Below are 22,413 nucleotides of genomic sequence, written 5' to 3'. Positions count from 1 at the left end.
TAAGAAAATTATAGTCACACTGAGACCAATATTATTAGGATAGCTTCTACCTCATTAGTTATGAGAAGAAGGAAAGTTTTGTTTCAGGTGTCCTATCTCTGAAGTATTGATTCTTGTAGATCAAATATGACTTACAAACAAGTCCCATTCTCAGGAACCATTCTCTAAATTTTCCCTGATTTAGAGAAATCATATTGTGCTTTATTAGGAATTACATACCAAATTTTCTAGTACACACTTATACCAGATGTTTTATGTTATAGCATATCATCTGATATAATAAACTGACAAGATTTGTCAAGTAAAAAATATGTATTATGTCTTTTACAAAACTGAATTGCAAAGTAAGACAAGTACAGCCTGGTGAACATATCACACTGAGAATAGATTTTAAAGTTCCACCTAAATATTCCACCATTCACATAAACCTAATATATTTTGCATGTTTGTCTTGAAGTTGAGTGTAGAAGATGAGGTATTTTGCCAACACTGATGCAATTCACAACAGACAGGTAATGTGAATTTTGACAGTTTCCCCAATGATTTCAGTAGCTTCTTAATTTTACAATTGGACAACATTTCCTTCACAACATAGATAAAACTCGATAATCAGATGTCAGATGAAATAAAAAAGAAACTCTCAGCTTTTTTTTTAAAGTCCTTAATTATTATGCAGGCGATAACAGCCAGACAAAATGTTAATGGCATCTTACCTCGATCACTGAAGTCATCTACTAGAATGATTTCTGCTATCAGACTCTCTGGGGTTCGGTTAATTATACTGTGTATGGTCCTCAGGAGTGAAGTCCAACCTTCATTATGAAATGGGATAATGATGCTGGTGTTTGGCAGCCTTTCCAAGTACATCTTGTGCTTACAGCTGGAGAGGGAAGAGGAAGAAAATAAAGAGCTATGTTCAATGTAAAACTATAATACACCTCACACCTTTGTTTGTCCATTACATTATCAGATAGCAGTGAGAATATGGCTTTGTCCAATACTTTTCCACCTATAGCTTGGACATTCTCCTAGTTATTCTCCTCATGCATGGATTTTTAATCACATACTTTCGTACCCACTGTTAATGAAACAACCAGGTTAATTCTCTCTGTATCAGGGGATGTCAAATCCATCAAGATGTGGAAATGTGCTCTAGTTCATGCAAATTTTCTCTATGGTTGCTTTAGAAAATAGGATAAGTGATATGATTAAGGATACATAGTATGATTAAAGTTTATATGGATTTCCTGAAGAGTTTTGAAATTTTAAGTTCTATAATAATTATGCATAATTAGTCAGCTTTTCATTTTGAAGTATTTCATTAGTTGGACATTATTTATGGGTCCGTAAGGGGAAATATCCAGAATCTTTCAATGAAATAAATTAATCCTAAATGAAAATTTACTGTATATAACCACAAAGTAAGATTACTCTAAGATTCACCCTAAGACTTTATTACATTATTGCATTGCTAAACTTGTGTTGAATATTTTTGTTGGGAAGCAACAAAAAAAAGCTATTTTATCCCTGTGTCAATTATTTACTCTAACGTTCTATTATATTCAACAATATTTACCAAACAAGTAGATTTTAATGTTTTCAAAAGCATTGAAAAGATTGGAGAAAACTGTCACAATGAAACCATTATGGAGGCATTAAACTGCTGTAAAAACATGAAAATCATTTAGGGATAATGTAAGTGGTACAAGAATACAGGAGATAGTACTGTCAGTAATTTCCAAAGGAATGTTCTAAGACAGATGCTATCACATAAAATGCACAGATCTAGCAAAAAGAAGGAATGTATTCCAGTACACCTGGTCATCGTTATGTTCTTCTTAACAAAACCAAAGGCCCAGGATAATTGGGTCTTGCATGTATCAATATTCAGGATAATTACACATACTGCACTATCCATCTAACTTACAATGTTTTGGAAATGCAACTGAAAATTTCAAGGAAACAACTAATTTTGAATGCATGAAAGCAAGATTGTGTGTACATGAAATACACATCAATTAATAAGAATTACAGTTAGAAATAATATCTATAAATTAACAACCAGGTCATGATATTCAGAATAAATTTATAACCATGTAAATTTCTAGTCATTAAGAATAGCAGACACAAAAGAACCATATGCAGAGAAGCCTCTCTCTTAAAATGTTTCCAACAATTTCTATATATGTGAAAAAATAATTATTGCTACACACACACACACACACACACACAATGTGAAAGGATCCTTTCTACATAATCTTTCATTCATTCAAATTCCAATTTTTTACCATGTGGTTAAAATATGTCAAAATCCAAAGGAGGAAGTCAAGTACTTAACATTTTCAATAAAACAGAAAGTACAAAATAACCATCATTTTCAATGTCTATAAAGTTATTTTCCTTATGTTGAGTAAGGTGAGTGAAAAAATAAACTTCATAAGATGTTATGAAGAATTAAATTTGATAATCACTCAGTATAATACTAGATCTGAGTATAGTAAGTGTTTGATAGGAATTTGCCTCCGTGATTATTACTGATGCTGTTTTTGTTGCTTATCTTTTACCTGTCAATCTTCCACTCTGAAAATAGTTATGGGCAGAGGGAAGACAGGAACAGCATAAGGACAAGTGAAAGACACTTAGGGTAAAATAATGAATATACTACAGTCTCTTCCCTTAAGGGCTCACATACCAATGGACCTATACACAAAATGATTAGACTCAAATGAGACAAGTGACATAATGTGCCTAGACAACAAGAGCCTGAAGGAAGTATGACTAAGTTTGTCTGAAAGAATTAGGGAAGTCTTTACAGATGCATCTTATGTTCAAAACAGTTCATGCGGGGTATTACAAGTGATTCTAAGGAAAAGTGAACAGTTTCAAATATTGTTAATCTTGGAGAAGACAGGATCATGTGCACATATTGCTACAGGAGCGGGGCAGACAAGAGACTAGGAGAAAAAAAGATTCTGGCAAAAGAAATTAATGAGAGCATGGATCTGAGGTTTTGCTCTAAGGAAAACCAACCTCTTTGCAATACTATTTCATCTGATTGAATTCTACTCCATCATTCTAATATTGGGCCGCCAGAAAGAAGATGGGATTCGCCACTAAAGGATTTAGATTTGCGAAATTTGTGGTTTAGATTGACTGTCCCCCTGCATTGCAAGAAATATCGAAGCCTGTGAGGGCTTGATTAAGGATCCACATCTGTGTAGTTTACTTCAATGCTTGTCAGGTTGAGAATAGAAGTTAGTTAAATATCAAGACAATGTATCAAAATGAAACCTTGAAGAGCTGAATAAAGACACCAGGGGAATTGTTCAGTTGTAGAACACCTTCTTAGCATGTGCAGGGTTAATCCCTGCTTGTGCATGCAGTCAGTCAATCAGTCACAATCTATATATTTATGGTTACAAGTATGTGCCAATTTTGCCCTGGTAAGAAAGGCAGGATTATTTAAGACAATTATTACATTAAGTTTATGAGAATATGTTAAAATTACTGTAATTATGCTTATTACTGTATTATTATTCAAATAAGTACTTCCATAAAATCAATGTGAACCACTCCATGGTGAGAATATGTAGATTAATACGCTGCTCATGTCATGGTGGGCAGGAAACCATAAGAAAGAAAGGAAAGGGGCAGAAGTTTCATTATCCCCAATAAGGGGACCCTCATGACTCTACTTCCTTCTACTGGGTTCTATCTCTTAAAATTTCCACCTGGTCCCAGTAGAACTGAAGGTGGTCCCCCACACCTTTGGAGAATGTTTAAGATCAAACCAGAAGAGTTAGAAAACCATTTCTTTCTTGTTTACCAAAGAACTAGGCATGTTAGGAATGCTGAGAAAACTTCTTTATTTTTCTTTAACCTTTTGTCATTGCAATATTTCTTGAAAATCATTTTGGTTCAGCTGCAGTTCTCTGTGGCCTGTGCCCAATAGTCACAGAATCAAATGTCAGCCTGACATCTGGCTAGTGACAAGTATATTATAGAGCATATCTGTGTAAGTCATTCCCAAGCACCAATTTACATAGTAATTGTTTTAATGTCAGCATATTCAATTTTCAATGGCTGGTTTTAGTCACTCAGTTTTTTCCCACCCCCAGTTCTAATCTTGCCATGTCAGCTGGGTTTGATAAAGCAGTGATAACTAGTAATTTATTTTGCCTCTGACAGGCCTGTGAAAGTAGTCTGGGCTGCCAGAGTGTGCGAGAGTATGCGTGAGTGGGGGAGGTCATCGCTATAAACATACTTATTACCCACTGGTTCATTTGTTTATTTGGTTACCTCTTTTTTAAAGAATATTTTACACACATTAACATTTACAGTGTTAATGTGATTCACAATTTAATGTAATGTATTTCATGTATTTACTAAGGAACAAAGGAATTTGTATTCGTGGTGTGGCTTTGTGTATCATAAAAGATAGTAGAAATAATATGTACTGTGTAGGAGATCAGAGACAGCAGGGGTCACAATATAGAGCTGATGCTGGTATTTCATAAGATGTTACTTTTCTTGTGTAATGAGGAGTTTTTTTTTAATAATACTTCAAAAAAGGTGAAGTCTTCTACCTTAGTTCTCAAGACTCACAATTGTTCACTGCATTGGATCCAGTGGGATGACATAGTAGGGAACCCATTAGGAGTTCGAAGTGGATGTAGCTGACCTTAGAAATGCTAGCATTCAAGACCCTATTTGGGGAGTACATTTTACAGAGAGAATTAATAAGCATTGCTGAATTACATCAGCAAAGAGAATATGAATAAAAATAAGAAAGGATAGAAGGTCCTCAACTGGGCATCAGATAAGAACCGTGTCACAAAGTGAACTGAAGAGATAGGGTGAGAGAAAGCAAAATTTTATTTCGTGAAACAAACAAGAGTACTTTAAAAATAAGAGTAGGGCCAAAGTGTCCTGTGACTCTGTAAAATTTCACAAGATAGATTGTACCATTATTGGACTTTGGCAAGTTGGAAATCATTAGTTACTTTGGCAAGAAAAAATTGATAGCACTATAGTGTCTTGAAAAGTGACTGGAATTTGAGGCGATCAATATATAACTAGACTTTAGACTGTTAGCTGGAGAGGAATAGGGAATAACAGCAAATTCTACCTCTGTGGAATATGGATGAAATTTATCATAGGTGATTAAATTTGAACCATAAAAATAAAACATAATAAAATATTTTAAGTGTGTGATTAACAGCTAAATTCTCTTTTATAGAAATTAGTAAAACAATAACTTTACAGAAAATAGTAAAGCAATAATTTCCACAGATTTCTTTCCAGTGAAACTTTTTAAAAATAATTTATTTATTAATTAAACAACATTTTTTGACAAGGTGTTGTGCAAAAGGGGTACAGTTACATAGTAGGGCAGTGTGTACATTTCCTGTGATGTCTTACACCCTGTTTTTCTTTCCCTTCCCTTGGTCAGATATATACAATACACAATGTACCAAGAACATATACAGTAGCCACGTGGCCTACGCCAAAGGAAATTTGCCTAGGGCTTTAAATGTATTGTCGACAATAGACAATATGTCGACAATATTCTTATATGAACGCACATACATAGCTTTTGAGCTATTGTGATCCACTGAGAGGTCAATTTTTGACCTTTATATGTTGAGTAGTTGTTTGATTTTAGTTACATAATGTAGGGTCGCTGACCCAAACCTGTGGGAAATACCATTTGACAAGAAGTTTTTGGTTTCACAGACCTGGTCTCTACTGTCTCCCCCTCCCCCCACCTTAACAGTCATATATCAGGGAGATCATGCCCCTTTGTTTTCTGTGTTCTAAGCTTGTCTTGCTCAACACTATTTGCTCAAGTTCTGACCATTTCCCTGCAAATACTAATATTTCACCATTTCTAATTGCAATGTAGTATTCCATTGTGTATAGGTACCATATTTTTTGGATCCATTCATCTGTGGAGGGGCATCTGGGTTGTTTCCATATTTTGCAGTGAAACTTTTAATAGAAATCTGTGTCCCTGGCACTGAGATGCTTCAATCTCACTTCAAAGGTGTGAATACTTATCACATGTGACAGATATGTATTTTCCCATATGTGTTTATTACATTGACTTATAGGATAAGAAGCAATAGAGAATGCTTTATCTTTCATTAAAAGCAATTTCATTTATGTAGAATTAATGTGCTATGCAGCCCAAAATTGTATTAATTAAATGGAGCAATTAAATACTTCTGTGTACGTACAGTTGTAACCATCTGCACAATTTTATAATGTATTTCTTAATTCAAAAGAAAATTCTATGTTTTTATTTGCCATACTTCCCCTCCATTTCTCACAGACTTAAGTAACTCCTTTCTATTTTTATGATTTTCCCTACTACAGATATTTATTGGAATATAATAAAATTATGTGGAATTTTATAATTGTCTTTTTGCTTAGTATAGTATTTTCAAGGTTAATGTCATGGAAATGCATAGAATGTTTCTTTGGTTTCTTTTTATGACTGGATGAGCTTGGATTTATGGTTCTACTTGTTAATGCACTCATTATTTGCCAACTGGCAAATATTACTATAAACATATATGTAGAAGTTTTGTTTTTGTTAATGTTGGGGTTTTGAACTGAGTGCCTTGTGCTTGCTAGGGAGACACTCTGCCTCTTAAGTCATGACCTCAGCCTTAGGTTATATTTTGGGATAGTCTTACAGTTATTGCCAGGACTAATGCCAGCCTGGACCCTGGTCTTCCAATTTACAGGTCCCTAGTAGTTGGTTTAGATAGCATCTCATGGATTTTTTGTCTGGGCTGGCTGTGAACTGGGAAACTCATGATCTCATCTTCTCTATTATCTTGGATTATAGACATGATCCACCATGACGAGCTCATGTGCAATTTGCTTATGGATGTATGTATCAATAGTCTTTGGAATATACTATAAGTAGAAATATTGGTTCATGGAGTCTGGCTTTCTTTGTTTAGTATAAATTTTTTCCAAGACCTTCCATTTCTTTATGAATGGTACACTATTATTGTTTCTGATGTGTGAGGAGAATTCCTCTGTGTGTGTGTGTGTGTCTGTGTGTGTGTGTGTGTGTGTGTGTGTGTGTCCATCCCATATTTTTTTGATCCATTCATCCATTCAGGGGCATCTGGGATGATTCCATATCTTGGCTATGATAAATAATGCTACAATGACTATTGTTGTGCTGGTAGCTTTTATGTGGCCTTCTTTGTGCTCTATTGCATAAATGACCAGGAGTGAAACAATTCAGTCATAGGGTAGCTCTATGAAGTAAGGTAGACTCAGAGAAACATAATTTGCATGGTTTTCTTCATTGTGGTAGCAAGAAGGTGTCAGTAAATCTACAAGTAAACACACTGGGTAGTAAGCAAGGGGTGACAAATGAATTAACTGAAGTGCAATAGACTATGGAGAGCAAAATGGTACTTTTTTAAAAAGACTAAGGCAAAGCCCACAAAACCAGAAAATAAGTACTTACAAGAGGGAAGAGTGGACTCAAGGGATGAGAGGGGTATGAGAATGAAAAGGGAAGGGGGGAAATTGCAGGCAATAATTTTTGTATATATTACAGAATTGAGAAATGTAAGGGAAATATTAGGTGGAAGGAGGGTGAAGATGTTGAAATGGTGACTCAGATCAAGATGCATTGTACATGTAAACTGTTTCGTTAAATAGCAAAAATTCAGTATATAATATAAAATTAAGGTAAGCAAGAAAAGAGGTAGGCTGGAAAGAGTGGGTAAAACTGTTGAAATGATTGACATTGATCAAGATGCACTGCATTCATAAACTGCTTCAGTGAACAGCAACTGTAATATGGAGGTCAGATCTGGCCTGAGAAAGAGGGCAGAAACTGACTCCATCTCCACTATCTCCCCAGCCCCCTCTGCTCAGAGGCCTGGGAAGATTGCCTCACCTTGTAAATAGTAGTGCCCCCCTAAATCCATGCACCAGTTCTTGATGGGCATGCCTGTATTCCTACAGGAAGGGAAGCCCCATCCCCAGGTAATGGGAGTTCCTGAACCCCAAGAGACAGGGGCGGGCACATGGCCTATAGGTTACTAAACCTTTCTGTCAAGTGTTGGAACTGGGAGCTTCCTGTGACCCTGCCCCCTGACCTGACCCTATTTAGAGGCAGGTGAGCTCAGTCGCCATTACACCATGCCACATCTTCCAGTCTTGTGTCTCTCTTCCCCATGGCCTCCCAATTCAGCGCTCCGTTGGAGCTGAATTGGTTTGTTGGTACTTGGAAATCCCCCGGAATTAAGTCTCTATGCCACTGTCCTGTTCTGTATTATATGATTTTCTGAAACCTGGGACTGGTCCATCCGGAACTTCCCCAATAAATTCATCTTTTCACTTGAAACTGTCTCTGAGTGGTGGACTCTTGAAGGGATGGAGGACCCCCACCCCCACCTCGGAAGCCATTACAGCAACTCCTTTGCAGAACTACTTAAAAATAATAAAAATAGTAACAATAATAAAAGTTAACATGGACCTTGATCATAAATAGTTCATAAATACAGATTTTCACTGGAAGTGAATAAAATAAAACGTGTTGGTTTTACATTGATCTTGTATCTTTTCAACTTTCTGAATTTCAATAGTTCCTTAATGGATTCCTTAGGGATTTTTATGGAAAAATGATTACAAATATTAATAGAGACAGTTTAATTTCTTCCCTCCTATTTGGAATCTTTTATTTACTTACTTACTTATTGCTTATTTTCCTAGAAAATATGGTCTAGAACTTATGGGATAATGTATTTTGTGTTCAACAGAGAGAAGACATACTTTGATTCTCTTGATCTTAGAGGGGAATCTTCCACCACTGATAGTCCATCCCCCTGGTAATACTAACATAGTTTTTCCAACAATAACATAGGTAAATGATGGAATCTATTTGCAAGAATTAGATCCGGGGGACATGCCAATCAAAGATGTATCTTGTCCGTCCCCCTTCCTTTTTCTCTCTCCACTTTATAGAGTTGTTTTCTCCACTTACTCCTCATCATGATGCTTGAGCCCACAGCAATGTGACAAGCCAACTATGTCCTGTCACCTCTCAAACTGTGAACAAAAAAATGAAGTATTCCTCCCATGAGTTGTTTATCTTAAGTATTTTGTTACAGCAGCAAACCACTTTCCAATGCAAGGTCTCAGAAACAAACCCACAAAACCATTTGTGACTTGGCAAAGTTCCCAGAAATGTACATGGAAGTAAAGAAACACTAGTTCACAAATGTTGCTGAAAACACTGGCTATCCACATGGACAAGATCTAGATCTCTCCCTCTACAAAAAAAAATCACCTCAAAATAGATTGAAGAAATTAAGGGGGCATCTGCAATTCTGATTTTTGTCCTCAAGGCCTTCCTTCCTTCCTTCCTTCCTTCCTTCCTTCCTTCCTTCCTTCCTTCCTTCCTTCCTTCCTTCCTTCCTTCCTTCCTTCCTTCCTTCCTCTCTCCCTGCTTCTCTCTCTCTCTTTCTTTCTTTCTTTCTTTCTTTCTTTCTTTCTTTCTTTCTTTCTTTCTTTCTTTCTTTCTTTCTTTCTTTCTTTCTTTCTTTCTTTCTTTCTTTCTTTCTTTCTTTCTTTTTGCCAATCCTTGGGCTTGAACTCTGGGCCTGGGCATTGTCCCTGAGCTTATTTTTCTCAAGGCAAGCACTCTACTACTTGAGCCATAGTGGCACTTCTGGCTTTTTTGAGTAGTTTATTGGAGATAAGAGTCTTATGGACTTTCCTCCCTCAGCTGGCTTCAAACCACAATCCTCAGCTCTCAAACTCCTGAGTAGCTAGGATTACAGGAATGAGCCACCAGTGCCCAGCCTTAAAGACTATTTTGAAAGCTTAAATTAATTTCTAAAATTGTTTTCACCTACTTCTTTGGATTGCAGGTCAGTGATTTCATGCCAGAAATGTTCTGCTTTAAGCCAGAAATGGATCTGGGTGATGTATCTGTAGGAATTCAAGGGTCTGTCATATTATATATCCGTATTTAATAAGCAGTAGTTAAAGTACTAAATTAAATTGGGTTTAGTGATATTTATTGTTGAAAACACTCATTTAAGATTTTGTGCACACACACACACACACACACACACACACACACATACACCAATCCTCAGGGCTTCCTTCTGTCTCTCTCCACTTATTTTCTCACAGTTGGTGCTTTTACTAGTTTTTTTTTAAATGTATCAACTTTTTTATTATGTCCTGAATTTTGGAAAATGTATTTCACAATCACAAATAAATGTGGGTATTAAGGCGTGAGGAGGCGAAGCTTATTCTTTTTTTTTTCTCAAATTTTTATTATCAAACTGATGTACAGAGAGGTTACAGTATCATACGTTGGGCATTGGATACATTTCTTGTACTGTTTGTTGCCTTGTCCCTCATGCCCCCCTCCCTCCCCCCCTTCCCTCCCCCCCCAGGTGTTCAGTTCACTTACACCAAACAGTTTTGCAAGTATTGCTTTTGTAGTTATTTCTCTTTTTTTACCCTGTGTCTCTCGAATATGGTATTCCCTTTGAATTTCCTACTTCCAATACCAGTAAACACGGTTTCCAATATACTCAGATAAGATTACAGAGATAGTGTAGGTACAAACATAGGAAGGTGATACAAAACATCATCAATAATAGAAACTACACATACACATAGGACGTTGAAAGTAGTTGGAGTCCCTTGGTCTATTCTGCCTCAAATGTTTTCAAAGCACAATCCTCAGATCTCAGCCTTCTGAGTGAGTCAACTGAGTCAGGCACTTACTGAGGATGCTAATTATACAAATGCATATTTTAAGAAAATTCATTGAGAAATATCTATTAATACAATGACATAGCATTACTGTGAAATGAGTATTTGAGAATGAAAATAATAGTTTTAAAGTATATATTTTAAAATATTAAAATCAAGAAAATTTATGGATGAGACATACTTATCTTAAGTGGTTTCCTCTTTAATATATGTACCTGAACACAGTTGTTCCACTCAATTTTCTCATGATTATGAAAAATGATCTGTATATGTTACTTATTTCATTTAAATGAGCATTAACTAGACCATGTTTATGAATGACACTTTGCCACTGTAATCTAACCTCTAATCCATGTTGCCACAATACTTGAAGATTACATGGCTCACTAGTTTGAAAGGACATCTAACACTCTTCTCAGAATGGTAGAATTTCTTGGGACTCATATTCCTGAATAAGTGTAATCTACAATCTTACCGTGATACCTAACTTTGGTAAATTCCTGTTGATGGATGTAAAATTAGAAAGGAGTAAATTAAGTATTACTGTTGCTAGATTAATATGGAGCAAATTTCCCATGAGTCCATTACTTCCTCCTTCCCACCCTCCCTCCCTCTCTCCTACCCTCTCTCCTTCCCTTCCTTGTTTCCTTCTTTTCCTTCACCTTTTTCTTCCTTCTTTGCTTTTCTTCCTGACAGGATGTGTACATGTAGCTCAATATGGACTCTCATCATCTTCTTCAGTGCTTGGATTAGAGATATGTACTCCTATGCCTTTCAGTTTTATTTACTTCATATCATAATGTGAGAGAATATGAAGTTTGAAAGTAAATAAACATGATTTTGAAGCAGGAAATTTATTTCTAGGAGGTTTATTATTTTCTGCCTGTGGAATAGTTTCATATTGCCATTCTTTAAACTCCAGGTTCCTAGGCTTGTCCTCATTTAACTTTTCAAGGAGTCAGCTTTCTGATCTGTCACTCACTTCAAGGGCTAAATGTCTGACAGCTCTTAAACTGCTATCTCTCCTAGGAGGATTTCCATTTCAACAGTGATAAATCTTTTATTTATAGTGATAAAATAAATCTCTTCCAAATCTTTGAACTTATCGTCAAAATATGAGGTCATATACTAGCTTTTTTGTTGTTTCCATTTCATTGTAAATTTTTCTCTTGACTCTTAAAATCACATTTGCATTCTAATGTCTATGCAACTGTCCATAAGCCAAGTGCCACCAAAATATTGAAAGCATTCATTACATAACAGTTTTGGAAGCTCCATTTTATCTGTTATTCGTAAGCATTTCTCTTTGCAATTTGCTGCTTATTATTTTAATTTGTTCTGTATTTTTCTATTTACTTCATCATATCCCCTCGTCTGGAAAGACAATTGATCTTTTTTTTTAAATAATTACTCATTTATTTTCAAAGTGATGTACAGAGGAGTTACAGTTTCATATGTAAGGCAGTGGGTAAATTTCTTCTACAGTTACCTCCTCCCTCATTGGCCCCTCTCTCCTCCCCTCCCATGAGTTGTTCAGTTGGTTTACACCAAATGGTTTTGTCAGTATTGTTTTTGGAGTCTTTTGTCTTCTTATCCTTTGTCCCTCGATTTTGATATTCCCTTTCACTTCCCTAGTTCTAATACCAGTATATATAATATCCAGGGTATTCAGATGAGATAAAGTGGTAGCACAGGGGCAACCACGGGTCTGACTCACTTCACTTAGTATAACTTTGTCCAAGTCCTTCTATTTCCTTATAAATGGGGTAATGTTGTTCTTTCTGATAGAGGCATAAAATCCCATTGTGTATATGTACTACATTTTCCTGATGCATTCATCTACTGAGGGACATCTGGGTTGGTTCCATATTTTAGCAATGAAAAATAGTGCTGCGATGAACATTGTTGTGCTGGTGGCTTTAGAGTGGTCTTGCTTGTAATCTTTTCTGTAGATGCCCAAAAGTGGGGCTGTGGGGTGGTAGCCTTCTGAGTAATCTCCACACTGCTTTTCAGAGTGACTGAATATTTGGGTTCCTTGGCACAGAACGAAACTTCCTTAACAAAGGCCCAGAAATGCAACAAATCAAAGAATGGTTGGACAAATGGGACCGCATCAAACTGCAGAGCTTTTGCAGGGCAAAGAACATAGCTTGCAAGATAAACAGGAAGCCCATAGATTGGGAGCAGGTCTTTCCCGGCCATACAACGAACATAGGCCTGATCTCTAAAATATACACCAAACTGAAAAAATGTATATTGCTACAAAACAAAACCTCAAAGAACCAACAGCCCCCTCAACAAGTGGGCTAAAGATCTAAAAAGAGACTTCTCTGGAAAGGAAATGAGATTGACCAAGAGACACATGAACAAGTGCACTACATCACTGACCATAAGAAAAATGCAAATCTGAACAACATTGAGATTCCACCTCACCCCTGTAAGAATGTCCATTATCAGGAAAAGTAACAATAACAAATTGCTGGAGGGGATGTGGCCAAAAGGGAATCCTACTACATTGTTGGTGGGAATGTAAAGACAGTTGATCTTAAGGTATACATTTCCCAGTTCTTTCTGGAGCAGTGTTCTCGTTGAATTGGAGCAAACACTAACACAGAATTTGGGTTATAAAGATTTCTTGTTCTGAGTTCACTTGTAAGTTTGATTAATGAAATATTTAATCAATTTCACAAAAAATCATCATAAAAACATGAAAAAAACCCAACCACCAATGCCAAACCTATTTTGATGCAGCTTTGGATCCTGAGATTTTTTAAAATTTCCTCCATAATTTTGGATGGTTAAACTTAAATATTTCTAGTAATGAGTTTTAGCATAAAATAGAGAAGAGTCAAAACAGTTAAATCACATTTTCTACTTCACATATAATTAAAACAAATATTTTAAACCTAGTGAGAAAAATTAATTAAATGAATATGAACACATGATATCTAAGAAACAAAGACTGACTCAATTAATTTTACATTGAAATTTTAAAGTTAAAAATAGAATACCCTTAATTGTCTTAAAATTTTCATCTCTGTGATATAAATGGAAAAAGGAAAGGAATCATGAAAATAATCTCATTATCATCAGAAGGAAAAGAAATAACTGAAGAATTTTTTGTTATATGCCAATTGTGGTATTTGGACTGAGGGCCTGAGATTTTTTTTTAACTCAAGGATAATGCTGTATCCCTTGAGCCACAGATCTACTTCTGACTTTCTGGTGGCTAATTGGAAATAAGAGATTCACTGGCCTTCTTCCTACGGCTAGCATTGAACCATCATTCACAGGTCTCAGTTTTTTAAGTAGCTAAGATTGCAGGCATGAGCCACCACTGCCCAACTTCACCTGAACAAATTTTGCTGCAACTGATTTGGCAAACCTGGTATTGATTTAATAATGTCTAGTAAGGGACATGAGTAAAGTTTACATCAAAACTTAATAATAGGGATAAATAAAAATTCAGCGTGACAAATTGAATTTTTGAGTATCGTCATATAAGTCAGGGGAGTGAAATTATTTAGAATTAACATACTTACTGGTGGACAGGAGTATAAACAAAACATTTACTGCGAATTCTGAATAACTTGAGAAATTGCTTTTTTTTTTTCATCAAATACAAAAATAAATATCATGCACTATTTGTTCAAAGAGGAGATTCATTTCTTGGCCAGATGTTCTCCTGTGGCAGAGCAGCCATTAGATAAACATTGGTGCCCTCTCTCTATCTTTTCAGACAGGCTTCCAGGAGTAAGGAAGAGACATGATGGATGACTTTGGGTTACAGAGCATCCGGTGCTTGGCTCAGCTCCTTCCTTCATTTTCTGCTTTGGGACTTCCTTGCCTATGGAGAGATAGGCTGCCACCCTGGACACTTCAGGCCTTTGGTAGCTCACTAGCCTGATATGTTCCAGCAAGTTCCTCGAATCTGGAGTACGACTTTAGGTATTACATGCAGCCCACATCCAAACAGTGCTTCCCAACAGAATCTCAACAATAAAAGTGATGCCAAATTATCTCCGAGGCAGTTTTTCAATTGGTCCTGAGATTGTACAAGGTACAAGGTTGTCATATATTGGTCAGACTGAACTGTAACACCACTAAAAGTGACCATATAATCCAACGGGATGTAAAAATTCTACATTTTCTCAAGAGATGAGACATCATGAGGTTTGCTCTCAACATTCAATACTACTTTTATTGTTAATGTTATGAAGTGACAACTATTTCTATCTCGGGAATATCAGCAACATAAAAAAGAAACAATAAGAAATGACAAGTAAAAGGAAAAAGCCACAATACTAAATACTAAGCATTCAATACTAAATATTAATTTAAAATTGTTCCAGCTCCTCAAGTATCTTATAAATGCATCTTAAGTAATACATATAAGTGCTTACATAAAACATAAACTATCAAACTTAAGCATAAGTAAATAAATAAAGCCTATTTATCTTGATTCTATGTAAAACCTTTTATGTCTCCTCATCTCATTGTTTTCCTCTATACATCAGAATTCTTCTATTACATACTATGTTTTAAAGAGTACTTATACAAGTGAATATGATTATACCCAGGAAATAAGATTTGTTGAAGGTATCTTCAATCTTATCTTAATAACAATATAATTGTGTACAATTTTATCTAAGCATTTTTGTGTAGGCTATTCTTCTGTAGTTTTATAATTTTCCTATTTTCTGTGTATTTTCTATTACATAGGTGTCATATAACTTCCATTTGAGCTAGAATTAATCATATGATCTCCAACATACAAAACATACACGTGATGTCTCAGCTAGGTGATTAAATACAAAGACAATGTCCAATTGCTTTTGTAAATTATGTTAAAATAGAGCTAGACCTTTTTAACCCAAATATTTTCATATTAAATTCTTGTCAGTATGAAATGAGATATAAAGATAAGGTGTTCTAAAGAGAGATTTCAGGCAATGGGGAAATGGATTTAAATTGGTACTGCCAGAAGGGGTGACTATTTAAAGTACACAGATTATATATTTTAAAATGTACAAAACGCAACTAAAATACTTAAAAGAGCTCGACAAAAGTAGAGGAAATGTTAATATGAAATCATAGATGGTATGACAAGACTAATTTACACGATAAAGACATGATAAACATTAAAAAACATAAATTTAAATTTTTAAGTGGTTAACTGAAGGGATTTCATTTATTTATTTATTTATTTATTTTTGCCAGTCTTGGGGCTTGAACTCAGGGCCAGAACACTGTCCCTGGCTTCTTTTTGCTCAAGGCTAGCACTCTACCACTTGAGCCACAGTGCCACTTCTGGCCTTTTCTATATATGTGATGCTGAGGAATGGAACCCTGGGCTTTATGTATGCAGCGCAAGCACTCTACCTCTAGGCCATATTCCCAGCCCATGAAGGTGTTTTATTAGGATACAATTTAGACTGACTAAACTATTGCACAGAGCTAACTGACTTTCCTTACTGATAGAAATTCTTTACTTATGAAGATACCATGAAATAATTAGTCCAGAACCAAGGAATTTTTATGTGAGCAAAGAAATCATTAGAAAATTAAAATAATGCTTTGAGGGTTAGGATTTCTGAAACAACATATAGTGAACACATTATTTTACAGTTAACTACAATATGCACTAAGCATACCCAAGTACCAAGAACCACAACATTTTAAAGTAGTTGTGAGACTATGAACAAGAATAGAGCTTTTGCATGTACAGTGAAAATGGTCTGTAGCATGGAACAATTGAGTTAATAATATAGTATACGAATTAGAATGATCAACCTGAGCAAAATTGCAAAGCAATAGTTTACCGATAGTTTCCACTAGGGGGGGGGCGGAGGGGTGGAAACTCCTAAAGCCAAAGAAAATGAACTCTTTCCCATTCATGTACTCTGAAACCACAGTTGCAGTTGGCTGAGAGAAATTGCAAGGTTTCTGAAAATTGCTCCATTTCAAATTCACACATTTTTTTCTCATTCTCCTTTGGAGATCACAACGATATGAACAGGCTATGCTCAATTACCTGCAAGGTAGTTAGATTGATAATAATGAAATGTATGTCAAGTGGAGTTTGCAATTTCCTAACCCACTTACACATGACGAAGTTACATTTGGGAAGCACAGATAAAGCCCATAGCATAAATGTGAAAGAGTGGGATTCTTGGAAGTCTATACAATTTGTCTTAGAAGCATAGCTCCAGTAAGAATATAGTCATAACATATTTTAGCTGTTTTTTATTTGTCCATGGTTGTTTAGCATAATGTTTTCTTCATAGTCGAGATTTGGTGGTTTAATAAAAGTTAAAAAATACTTTTCTCAATTTTTTTCTATTATTGTTTAAGACTTTCTTTTCTTAAAAAGCAGTGGTTACACTCAAAATATTCTCTTGAGAAGAATGGAAATATCAGATTTCCTTTCACATGAGTGTTTTTCTGCCTTCTCCACCTGCAATACTTTCCACTTGAGTACTTGTTAAGAGATTGGAAGTGTGGGAGTGGAAAGGAGGTAGATGGAAATTATTCTCTGAGTATACTTATTATGCCAACAATGCAACTTAATGCATCTTTGATGGTGTGCAATTAGGTATTAAAATTTCTCATAACGAGAAATCTTCTCGGTCAGTGAGAATTACTGTCGATAATTTCAGGTAACCTGGGAATAATTTGGCTGGCTAAACTGCTTAGGCCAATAGATAAAGCATTCATTTAGGGAAAAATTGATTTGTTCTTCACATTAATCCTCTGCTTAACTATATTGTAAAATACATAAAACCTGATGAGAAAACCAGTAATCCTTTTATGTTTTCAAATAGTTTTATAAGGATACAGTATGGCAATAGAAAAGTGTCCTCCAAACCATTATTATTTTCCTAAGGGTTAGTTACCTTTGCTCAAAGCTAAAAGTTTCATTTATTTCACATTACTTGTTCAATATCAATTTCCAGTATTTCTTTTCATTTGTTTCTGTGATTTTATTTTCTCTGATATTTTCCTCCTCTAACACAGTTTTTCCAGAAGGGAATCCAATGTGGTAGATGTGTAAACAGATTAGTAGAAATAGGTAGATTATCGAATAAGTACACAGTGAAAATCTTTCTTGAATTTTGGTCACACTCTATTCTTGGCATCTTTGGTCTAGTTTAAGCTATCAGAAAACTATAATCCACTAGGAAAAGCAATTTAACAGTAGATATTGGTCAGAAAAGAGGAGGTGGATTTTAGTTAACTATATGTGTACTTTTTCTTTATTTCCATTTGAACTGTTCTTTGCTACTTTTTAATAAAACTGAAACTCATAGTTGATAAGCCATACAATTCATAAAGTATCAGGAAGTTGAATATGCAATCATTATCTTTGGAATATAATTATTTTCATGTTAAGCACTTTTGGGGCAGAGTAAAAAGCAAAGCAATACATAAATCCTGAAGTGAGAAAGAAGCCTACAAAGTGAGTATATGTAGATTGTTTGGTAATATTACAATTAAAGTAAAATCTTTTGCAAGAAGTATGAATATCAACTTAAAACATTTCATTTTGCAAAGATATTAAATATAGTGAGTGAAAAATGTGTATTGATCCTTACAATTGTTACTTACTATTATCTTGGAATTTAAACATTTTTATTCCAATTTATGTTAAACCTATTTAAGACTATTAAAACATTAATCAAAATCCTAGAGTGACATTTTTAGTTACATGTATCATAACAGTACACATTTAGAAAGATAAAACAATCAAGGTAGGAAAAGAATCAAAGAGAAGACCCCACCCTGCCCACCTTTTGAGCCCTTACTCACTTAGCATGGCGAATGTCTGGCAGGGACCTTTCTAAATCAATGTTGTTGCTGACGAAAATATTGAAACCATTTTCTCTGTAAGCGGAGTCGTCATGATCATCTTCAGTAAGGGGGTAAGGTTTCCCATGTTCACCTTTCCCTAACAGAAAGAAACAAAGTGAGGTGTTATTCTAGAGAGAGAAAAAAATATGTCATATTCTAGAACAAGTATGAAAATTTGGACATGTCTTCCTTCAGTTACACATTGAAGTGGACCATAGAAGGTACTAGTAATAAAAATTGTGTGACATTGCTTTATTTTAATTGGATAAATAACAATACTTCTCTTAAAAAGCAAACCACACAGATGCAGAAAGTGTAATCTTATATTTGACTGGAAACCATTTCAAACATGCCCATATATATTTCTTCATCTTATTCTTTACATTGTTATGCCTTGAGTAATTTCACATATGCATATTTAATGATGAGTTTTAGATTCATCCATTTTGAAGTTGCAAATACAAAAATTTTAAGCTACCTTTAAACTCCTGCTAATGAAAGAAAAATTATTTTTTGTGCATGAATTTGGTATTCTGATTGTTAAGTCTATATCAATAGAAAGTTTTCAAATGAGTGCATGACTCTCTAAGGTTATAACAGAAAATTTGTAATCCATCAATGATCATACTACAAATGTCTTCATTACTAACACATGTTTTAGTTACAAATGCCATCAATTTGTTTTGACTTTATTACCTCTTTATAATATACACACGTATAATCTCTAAAGCACCATGTACTTTGATGTTTCTTCGGTAAAAACTAATAAGCCTAAACCCAAACAAATAAAAGACACTTCAAATCTTCCAAATGGCTAAATATATATTATACGTTGAAATTATGATAATATTCAAAAGTCTTCACTATGGTTCTTATTCTCTAGGTATTCTGCTTTAACCCTTTCAGAATATATAATATAATTTAACTATTCTCGATGGCAAAACCAGTCTTCCCTTTAAAGATAGAAAATACTGTACCATATGCCCAATTTGAAGTATATCATAAGAAATAAGACGGATATATCATAATTATAGGAAGTATTAATGAGATAGCTTAAATAATCAAATCATAAAAATTAAATATCATACCAAATGTGTACGTATTAAGAGAAATTTGTTGCCTTATAAATATGCATTGCGTATTGTCTCTCCTTTAAGGACAGAATAGATATTAACAGCATTTGTGGTGATTTTCTCCTAATGCACATGCATTTATCACCCAGGTAAATGGTATTTTATTTACTACAGCAGTCTTATAGGTTGGGATGACTATCAGAGTCTGATGTTTATTGATTATCTCCTAAATGCACCACTGAGTAGTGAAATTGAAAACGTACACAGAATGAAGCCTGGACTGGCACAGGCTAGACATGTACTGTGATTGGGAAGATACAGGGGACATTTATAAAACAGCTATTATGAGAAACAAGTGTGGTGTTTGTGGATCTTCAAGAACTGAATAATAAGCCTCTGGAAGCATCAAAATTTGCCAAACTGAGGATCTTAACACGGACTTGAAACTAGAACTAAAATAAAGTGAGATTACAGCTCCAACTTGGATGATAAAAACATATAAAGTGTTTTGTTTTTTTTTTTTTTTGGCCAGTCCTGGGCCTTGGACTCAGGGCCTGAGCACTGTCCCTGGCTTCTTCCCGGCTCAAGGCTAGCACTCTGCCACTTGAGCCACAGCGCCGCTTCTGGCCGTTTTCTGTATATGTGGTGCTGGGGAATCGAACCTAGGGCCTCGTGTATCCGAGGCAGGCACTCTTGCCACTAGGCTATATCCCCAGCCCAATATATAAAGTGTTTTTGAAAGGCCAGAGCTAGCATAGTTTACCCAAGAATAAAGGAGAGGAAATCAATGTGTACAGGCAAGAATTGGAAGATGCTGTTTAAAAAATACTTATTTTTATTATATTTTATTGTAAAAGTGATATACAGAGGGGTGACAGTTACATAAGTCAGATAAAAAGTATATTTCTTTTGGATAAGTGTCACCCCCTATACCTCATTTTCTCCCAGAGCTCCTTCCCTCCCAAGTTGCAACAGAATGTCTAGTGAGTACCACTACTGAATTGGTTCACCGTTTGTCCCACTGTTTCTGTGCTTCCCCTATGAAGTCTATTTAAAATGAAAGAGATCTCAAAAAATTGAACACTGAGAACTACAATAGGTGTATGTGACTGGAAACATTCTAGAGAAACTTTGAACTATATGAACCATTTCTAAAAAAATAACTCAGTACAAAATAAGGAGATTATGATTTCAGCATTTTCCAGATGTTTCCTGAGGATAACTCTTGTCAAACTCTATATAGTAAGCCACTCTTCAAATATTATTTTGCTTGTGATAATTTTTCTCAACAAACTCAAATTTTACAAGTCCTTTGAGTACTCTATGCCTCTCTAGTCTACACATCCACTTAGTGTCTTCTCACCATATGTCACTTACTTTTCTGAGTTTTGTTACCTATTTTCTACCCCATGAACGTAAGCTACACAAAGCAGAAATGTTCTGCTGCTGAACATAATGTCCCCAATATAATAGAGGAGTGAAGACATTCTTAACAGAATAGAGAGGCTTTAGCCTTACAGCAACTTATTAAAGAGTAACTAAGGGGCTGGAGATAGGGCCTAGTGGCAAGAGTGCTTGCCTCAAATACATGAAGCCCTGGGTTTGAGTCCCCAGTACCATGTATACAGAAAATGGCCATAAGTGGCACTGTGGTTCAAGTGGCAGAGTGCTAGCCTTGAGCAAAAAGAAGCCAGGGACAGTGCTCAGAGTAACTAAGTCCAAATTCATGAATATAAGATATCACTATTTTTCATTTGGTCCAAAGTGACCTAATTTCATAGGTTTTTCAAGATTATTTTCTATTGAATTTGTAACTCTTTATTTCTCAAACTATCTTTATTACCTTTAATTAGTTGTACAAATGAGTTATCATTCACATGCTATAACTTCTTAGTAGTTTTTATTTATATTTCGTTGTATTTTTGTTATTTCACTGACTATGCAACCATAGTTTATCTTATCTGTATTCCTTATAAATTGCATTATCAATTTTTGTCTTACAAAAATATATTCTGGTTTGCAGATAGCCCAGGCTTAGTCTATACTCTATGCCTCATGCTTTTCCTGAATTTCTTGCATGTAATAACAAGATTGATTTCATTGACCCTGCAGATTGCATATGAATATTAATAAAATATGTGCATAGAATATCATTTTACTCTTTGAAGAATCTATTAAAGCATTCTGTTCTTGGACTGTCAGTAGATTGCTAGTAAACTTTCTTTCACTGTAGTTCATTTATTTTTTCTGTTTAAAGAAATGATATGCTTGTTCATGCCAGGCATTTTGTTTTCCTTTACATAATTATTTTTCATCATATTGGTTGTTTCTTTCCTGAAATGTAGGTCAAATCTCTTCAATTACATTGTTTTCTTGTTTTGTTTTATTTGAATGGAAATGACTCGGTGTCTGTGTGGCTTTTAATGATTCTAATGTTAGGCTGTACAATCTTTTAAGGAAGACCCGAGGATCAGGTGATACTCAAGATGAACTTGTTTCCTCAGTAATTAGCATAGAAATATTATTGCACAGAAAGAAACTAAAATATACCAGATTCTTATAAAGGACAAATAATGGAGATATGTAACACTTAGTATGTTATAAAAATCTATACAGATAAAGAGGAGTGCTGTCTCATACCAAGTTAAAGACAATGTTACTTGCAGGATTACTCGTAGATAATATTACTCGTAAAATTCCTTAGACAAAATGCAGG

At 35.0% G+C, this 22,413-nt stretch overlaps 1 protein-coding gene across 1 annotated transcript in view; it reads right to left on the bottom strand.

The window, feature by feature from the left end:
• Galntl6 (polypeptide N-acetylgalactosaminyltransferase like 6) overlaps positions 1 to 22,413 on the bottom strand; it is an 837,540-nt gene that overhangs the window by 466,512 nt on the left and 348,615 nt on the right. Inside the window, exons 3-4 of the mRNA XM_048330738.1 lie at positions 18,583 to 18,721; positions 714 to 880 (exon numbers count right to left, since the gene is read on the bottom strand). Of these exons, the coding sequence (XP_048186695.1) occupies positions 714 to 880; positions 18,583 to 18,721 (306 nt within the window). The remainder of the gene's footprint in view (positions 1 to 713; positions 881 to 18,582; positions 18,722 to 22,413) is intronic.

The sequence above is a fragment of the Perognathus longimembris genome, chromosome 21 (genome assembly GCF_023159225.1).
Source record: "Perognathus longimembris pacificus isolate PPM17 chromosome 21, ASM2315922v1, whole genome shotgun sequence".
Lineage (NCBI taxonomy): Eukaryota > Metazoa > Chordata > Mammalia > Rodentia > Heteromyidae > Perognathus > Perognathus longimembris.
This window is presented reverse-complemented; position numbering and strand designations above follow the sequence as displayed.